A 7605-nucleotide genomic window follows, 5' to 3' on the forward strand; every position below is an offset into this window, starting at 1 on the left:
CACCTGGACAGCACCTGAAACATCCTTTTGCATGACAAAAACCCAATGCATTTACAAAAACAAACCCAATCCAAATCAATCTGTCAATAACTCATTTCGAATACATTCAAAGTCCTTGCTTCAGAAATGTAAAAAGCAATGTCATTTAAGTGGAGAAATGAAAACATTCATGAATCCTGTTGCATTTTCCAAGCAAACCCTGGCATGCAGTAAACACTCGGTTGTTGTACATGTGTGTGTTTCTTACTGAAGGACTAAGACACACATTAGTTACAGGAGCCAGGGACACACTGTTGTGGCGTTTTATGAAGTAATATTTCTCTTTAACACCAGTGTCCTTGAGGACAAAAGCATAGCATGCAGCAAAGCAGTTCAACCCTCCTGAGAGAGTCCCATTTAATTTGCCCAGTTTGATTCGCCGTCACAGTAAATAGTCCACAAATGAAAGACTCTGGCCTCCAATTCAGTCATTTATTTGCAATAGTTTTAGACTAAAGGTGGTTTGAAGAAAATACAATTGCATGGATTTTGTAATCAAATGAATATTCATTTATTGACTGTCTCGGTATCAAATGCAGACTTACATTTAAATACATCGGTTCATTCACTGGCTTTCATGTATACAGTATAGTAAATTACACTTTAGCTTGATAGAATACATGCAACAAAATTATGGGATTAAGAATCATAATTAAAACCTGATACAAATCAATTTAAGTGCCTAAAAACTCTTCAAGTGCATCAAAGCTAAAACCGATCTTTGCACCAAAGATCACTGGAGAATCCGTCGACGTCAATCTCGCAGATGCTTGAAGAAACCTTCACATACCTGCTCTTGATCTCCTGCAACTGAGGCGAATAACACTTGTGCATTTAGCAGATGCTTCCAAAGCAACTTAGAATAACAAAAGCAATGCATCAAAGAGCCACGAGAAGAGACATGCAAACAATGTCTTTTATACCACACGTTTCAGCAGAAGAATTTAAGATTGGTCTCACCTTGCATTGCTCAGTAACGTTCTCCAGCGTCCGTACGATGGCCTGCATCACCGGAGCCAAAGTCTCCTCGCTGTAGCCGGTGTAATGCTGCAGACTCGCGCTCTGCCAAACAGTCATTATCAAGATAAAACGTTCACATGCTTTCGCTGCCAGTGGATTACTTTCAATATTTCACACGCTTCCCTAAACGCCGGTTTAATACTCAAACAGACGTGCGCTTTGTACAGCGTTTTACACATGCAGATCAACTAATCTCAGCTGAAAACCACACACAGAGCACCAGGTCAATGACAAATAAACAGCTGGAGGCGTGAGGGGAAGCGAAGGCCTCACCCACGGGCCGGAGCCAAGAATCCTCCGAGACGCCGCAAACGCAGCCGCTGCAGCGAGGGACGGAGGAACGTGGACCAGATCATAGTCCAGAACAGCCAACTCCATCAGGAAGGACGCCAGCTCGCGCTCCCTCGGACCGGCCTGCAGTCGACAGCAGGAGGATAATCAATCAGTGTGTGGCTTCTGATGCCAGAGTGAGCAGAGCAAGAGTGAAGGTTGACCCAATCAAAATTTTTATTGAAGAAAAAAAAAAACAAAAAAAAAAAACTAAAAATCAAATACTTTTCTGGACATCCGAAATTGTAGCCAAACATGATTTTAAAGTGACATGATCAGAAAACACTACAGTTCAAAAGTTTAGAGTCAGTAAGATTTTAGAAGAGCACTTTTATTCAGCAAGGATGCATTAAATTGATCAAAAGTAACAATAAAGACATTTATAATGTTACAAAAGATTTCTGTATCAAATAAATGCTGTTCTTTTGAACTATCTATTCATCTGTGAATCCTGAAAAATAAAATGCATCACTGCTTCCATAAAAATATTAGCCAGGTCATGTCTGAAAGAACCAGTTCACGGAAAATAATCAGATTTCACCATTTTCCTGAGGATTACAGGTAATAATATTGTAAATAACGTTTAGTTTCCTGCACAGACTGATTGTTTTGCTTCATAAGTCCTCTATATATCATCAGGAGCCATAGGTGTTAATTTTGTGTTGCCTGATATGCTTTTTTTTTTTACTCTTAAAAAGGACCACAGTTTGAGCTAAACATCTTTACGGTTCTACTGAAGGAAAAACAAATTAATAAAATCATCTACATCTTTGATGGCCTGAGGGTGAGGAAATTAACAGCAAATTTTCACTTTTGGGTGAAATATCGCTTTAATGTTTAGGGTCATAGATTTATCACGTATGCAGAAAATCAGCATATTAGAATGATTTCTGAAGATCATGTGACACTGAAGACTGGAGTAATGATGCTGAAAATACAGCTGCACATCACAGAAATAAATTACACTTTAACAGATATTAACATAGAAAACAGCTGTTTTAAACTGTAATAATGTTTCCCAATATTACTGTAATTTTGACTTTCAGACTTTGAGAGCAGAAGAGACATTTCAAAAACATCTTACTAACCCCAAACGTTTGAGCAGTAGTGTATGAATTACCTGTCCAACCTTGCAGGCCCTCTGTAGGAAGAGAGTAGGAATGGGTCGGCCGAGGCTGTAGTCTAAGCGCTTTAGGATGATTCTCTCCATTCGCCGAACGTCTCCACAGCTGTACGCGTCATCCGACACGAACACAAAGTCTCCAACTGTGGGTGGGTACATCTCCTCATACTTCGATGCCAACAGCATTGCAGTCACACAGACCAGCTGCAAATACTTCTTGGGCACCGGGTTATTCTTTAAAAACATTCAGACACGACTGAATGCATTAGAGTGCAAGCAAATCTACGAATATCAAACCTCATTAGTGGACTGACACATTGAGCAGCGGTCATTCAGGGCACTGAAGAGCAATAGGAGAAGTCATGACCATTACTGCCACATTTAAGAGGTGACTTGAGCATCACAAACCTGAAGGAAGCTGTCGATGATGCTGACGGTCATGAAGAGGGTCTCCTGCTGCAGTTTGAACTCTCTCTGCACCTGCATGAGCCAGTCGATGGTGACCGCTCGCATGTCGCCGCTCACCTCCTGACCCTCCAGATAACGCTGCCTGATGGCCATCGCAACCTACAGAAACATGCATTCAAGCAAGACTAGTAAACCCAAGCATCAATCTTCATACACGGTGATGCATAAATCACAGGAACCTTAATTAGTGAAGATGACATACATGATGCACGAGCCACACATTTCATCCATCAGTGCATCAAACCCTAGCCATTCAATTCTCTGAAAGCTAAAGAGGTCACTGCTTTAAAGGAATAGTTCAGCCAAAAACAGTTTGCTGAAAACTTAATTCAAGTTTGTTTCATCATCAGACTTGGAGAAATGTGTCATTCCGTCACTTGCTCGCCAATGGATCCGCTGCAGTGAATGGGTGCCGTCAGAATGAATCCATTAACATTTTGAGAAGACAAAAGAAACAAATTCATCTTTAGGACATTTTTAACTTTAATCTGTTGCTTCAGTCTAAAACTCATTATAACACTCCCTCCAGTGAAAAATCCACATCAAAATGCAGCCAAATATTTGTTTAGAGCCGTTTTGTCTTGTAAACGCTGCTTGATCGGTGCAGATTTTTCACAGAACACTTTTTCACTGGAGGAAGGGTTATTATGGATTATGGACTCATATTTTAGTTATAAACATCTTAATGCTGGATTAGTTTCAGCTTTTGTCTTCTCCAGATGTTAACTGATGGACTGGAGTGCTGTGGATTATTGTGATGTTTTTATCAGCTGTTTGGACTCTCATTCTGACGGCACCCATTTACTGCAGAGCATCCATTGGTAATCTACATCTAATCCTTATCTTGGATGGAGTGAGGGTGCGCATGTTTTCATGTTTGGGTGAACTATTCCTTTAATGCAAAGTAGTGCAAGTCATCTTGTGCTGCTTTACCAAGTTTCTCAATCTTCAACCCCAATTCATTGTAACTGCACGGAAAAACAAACTCTTTGTGGTCTCTTCACCTCGAGCTGTTGTAAATAAGCGTAGATGTTGCGCACATATTCACTGCACATCTGAGCATCACCAGCATCTGCAGAATCCACATCTGGGATGTTGAGCAACAGGCAGGAGCAAGCCTGAGGAGCATCAGACCGTTTCTGAAGATGCTCGGAGTCCTGACAAACATCAGTGTGTGCAACAGGCTGCTAACAACAACAACATGAAAAAGACAGACACACGAGGACATTGCATTAATTAATTTAATAGAGCAAATAATAGCATACAAAATAGAGCTCATACAGAATATCACCTTGACCGTGTCACAAACCTCAGAGATGTTCCGGTTCTCTGTTGAAGGAGGTTTGGCTGTTGCACGCTTGGTTTTTGCATTGTCCTTCTTTACGCGTGCAGCTTTTTGTCTCTGATGAAGAAAAAAAGTTATTTGCAGCCAGTGTTGGGGAGTAACTAGTTACATGTAACCTAATTACATAATTTAATTAAATGTAACTAAGCCGTTACAAGTTACTGAGAAAAATTGTGTAATAAAATCAGTTACTTATGAAAATGTTAATGATTACAAAAGTGGTTACATCTGAATATTTTCACACACACAGATATGATTGATTTCTTTCCCAAATTGCATTGACTGCTTTAAAATATGAGACACCAATGTTTCAGGAGTTTAGGACACAGAATAGGACACATGTTTATTTGATAATGATTTTACATTCCTATTTGGGTAGATGTAAATGCTTTATTTTTTAAGATTAACTTTTTTTTTTTTTTTTTTTTTAAGTATTGTTAGATGCCAATGTTTTTTGTCATAGTGATGCAAGGATTTGATTTAAAAAACAGGACCATAACTATTAAACTATATCTTATGATTTTAAATCTGTATTTAACCTCAGAACAATCTCAAAGTAAAAAGATGCGCTAAAGTCTGATTTCGTGGTGGCTATGCTTTAAAATTAAATTATTATAATCTTAATTCAAGTGATGAAGGATTCTGAAAGTCTGACGGTAATCAGTGTTGAGTTCTACTGTAAGGTTAACCCTGCCTTCTTTACATGTTTCAAAATGATTAATTGTTGAAACCATTTGTTAGAAATCTAGAAAAGTAATCAAAAGTAATCAAATGGGAAAGTTACTTTTAAAAGTAATGCATTACAATATTGTGTTACTCCCTAAAAAAGTAACTAATTACATTACTTTTGAGTTACTTTGTAAATATGGTCAGGGCTTGCCTTTTTTGTTTTTAATATAAAAAAAGTTCTTCCTTTACAAACTGTTCTTACTCCTGATTTCTCTCAACATGGCAACACCAGAGCTGTCACTCAATACATGAGAAACACAGTAACTGGTGTTACTTATTTGAAAAAGTAACTCAGATATTTCCATCTAAATTAAAACGCAATGCGTTACTTTACTTAAAAGTAATCTGATTACATAACTCACGTTACTTGTAATGCGTCACCTCCAAAGCTGCATACGCTACTTATTACATTTTAAGTAGGGTAACTTGTAATCTGTAATGCATTTCCAAAGTACCCCTCCCAGCACTGTTCACACACCGCAGCAGAAAGAAAGAGTTTGGCAGTCATCAGGACAGCTCAGGTTACCTTCGGCTCATCTGCAGCTCTGTGAACACCGAGCACATTGGACGCGTTTCCCAGCGGCGCTCTGGAGCGCAGTAAATACGGCGCCACCGCCCTCCGCTGCACCACCGCCAGCCTGGAGCTCGCCTGCGCCAACAAGAGCAAAAACATGAGCCACATGTACAATAACTCTGCCATCACTGAATAAACACTGCTTACTCGTGTAACTGGAGGTGACATTGTTTCCCCCCACAGAAAATACGACACAAACCAAATAAAATGTGATCTAAAATTTGTACACGAAATTCCGCGTTTGCTCGACGCTAATTAACATGATTAACAGCAGCTGATTTATTGCGCGTCTTCACTTCTCACGAGCGCGCGACTGTTACATAATTACGTAAACACAAAATAATTTTAGTTAATAATTCTAGTTTATCAACAAGTTGCTTCGATGTTTTGATGTGCACCATAAAAATGCATTTTAAATTTTGATAAGAGTATAAGAATTGAGGGATGACAGACAGACAGACAGATATATAGATAGATAGATAGATAGATAGATAGATAGATAGATAGATAGATAGATAGATAGATAGATAGATAGATAGATAGATAGATAGATAGATAGATAGATAGATAGATAGATAGACATTATTTAGAGATAGATAGATAGATATACATTATTTAGAGATAGATAGATAGATAGATAGATAGATAGATATACATTATTTAGAGATAGATAGATAGATAGATAGATAGATATACATTATTTAGAGATAGATAGATAGATAGATAGATAGATAGATAGATAGATAGATAGATAGATAGATAGATAGATAGATAGATAGATAGATAGACATTATTTAGAGATAGATAGATAGATAGATAGATAGATAGATAGATATACATTATTTAGAGATAGATAGATAGATAGATAGATAGATAGATAGATAGATAGATAGATAGATAGACAGATAGATAGATAGATAGATAGACATTATTTAGAGATAGATAGATAGATAGATAGATAGATAGATAGATAGATAGATAGATAGATAGATAGATAGATAGATAGACATTATTTAGAGATAGATAGATAGATAGACATTATTTAGATAGATAGATAGAAGATAGATAGATAGAATAGATAGATAGATAGATAGACATTATTTAGAGATAGATAGATAGATAGATAGATAGATAGATAGATAGATAGATAGATAGATAGATAGATAGATAGATAGATAGACATTATTTAGAGATAGATAGATAGATAGATAGATAGATAGATAGATAGATAGATAGATAGATAGACATTATTTAGAGATAGATAGATAGATAGATAGATAGATAGATAGATAGATAGATAGATAGACATTATTTAGAGATAGATAGATAGATAGATAGATAGATAGATAGATAGATAGATAGATAGATAGATAGATAGATAGATAGATAGATAGATAGATAGATAGATAGACATTATTTAGAGATAGATAGATAGATAGATAGATAGATAGATAGATAGATAGATAGATAGATAGATAGATAGATAGATAGATAGATAGATAGATAGATAGATAGACATTATTTAGAGATAGATAGATAGATATATATATAGACATTATTTAGAGATAGATAGATAGATAGATAGATAGATAGATAGATAGATAGATAGATAGATAGATAGATAGATAGATAGATAGATAGATAGATAGACAGACTCCTTGGGCGGTTAACTCTTCTATTATTAAACATGAGCGTCTTTATTCATATTAAAGCATACTGAGGGGTTAGGCAGCTTAACTGTATAAAATGAACACACATCTTCTTCAAGACACCATCACCTGTCCATCAAAAGACGTTGAAGCTAAAAATAAAATCAAATTGTTTGGCATCTCTGCACCACAAATAAAAATGACAAAAGGAGTCAGATGACCTTTATACATATACAGGCCTGTATATGAGCGCTCAGAGGATACACCTGCTTTATATTTCACAGGGTAATATGAAATAGAGTTAGAGCAGAGATACAATGCTTATTTA

General features: G+C 36.7%; 1 protein-coding gene across 5 annotated transcripts; it reads right to left on the reverse strand.

The window, feature by feature from the left end:
• Nucleotides 1-525: 525 nt before the first annotated feature.
• On the reverse strand, nt 526-5931 carry LOC131524382 (G2/mitotic-specific cyclin-B1-like). 5 transcript variants are annotated; one of them, XM_058751483.1, is made up of 9 exons: nt 5776-5931; nt 5581-5703; nt 4272-4382; nt 4021-4167; nt 2921-3079; nt 2510-2746; nt 1333-1473; nt 1000-1101; nt 526-849 (listed from the first exon to the last, which is right to left on the reverse strand). In XM_058751483.1, exons 1-9 carry the CDS (start codon nt 5794-5796, stop codon nt 748-750), a joined length of 1143 nt encoding a protein of 380 aa, XP_058607466.1. In that variant the 5' UTR covers nt 5797-5931; the 3' UTR covers nt 526-747. The 5 variants fall into 5 exon arrangements, with proteins under 5 accessions (XP_058607466.1, XP_058607463.1, XP_058607462.1 ...); XM_058751480.1 differs by having other exon boundaries at nt 530-849; nt 3985-4164; XM_058751479.1 differs by having other exon boundaries at nt 530-849; nt 3985-4167.
• Between the last annotated feature and the right edge of the window lie 1674 nt (nt 5932-7605).

The sequence above is a fragment of the Onychostoma macrolepis genome, chromosome 18 (genome assembly GCF_012432095.1).
Source record: "Onychostoma macrolepis isolate SWU-2019 chromosome 18, ASM1243209v1, whole genome shotgun sequence".
NCBI lineage: Eukaryota > Metazoa > Chordata > Actinopteri > Cypriniformes > Cyprinidae > Onychostoma > Onychostoma macrolepis.

Excerpts from the sequence above, each read along its gene's own strand:
- LOC131524382 (XM_058751479.1), bottom strand. The coding sequence starts at position 5,796 with ATGTCACCTCCAGTTACACGA. Across the intron at positions 4,168-4,271 it reads AGGTTTGTGACACGGTCAAG|CAGCCTGTTGCACACACTGA; the intron begins GTGATATTCTGT and ends TGTTGTTGTTAG. Across the intron at positions 1,474-2,509 it reads GGGCCTGCAAGGTTGGACAG|GCCGGTCCGAGGGAGCGCGA; the intron begins GTAATTCATACA and ends TGTCGACTGCAG.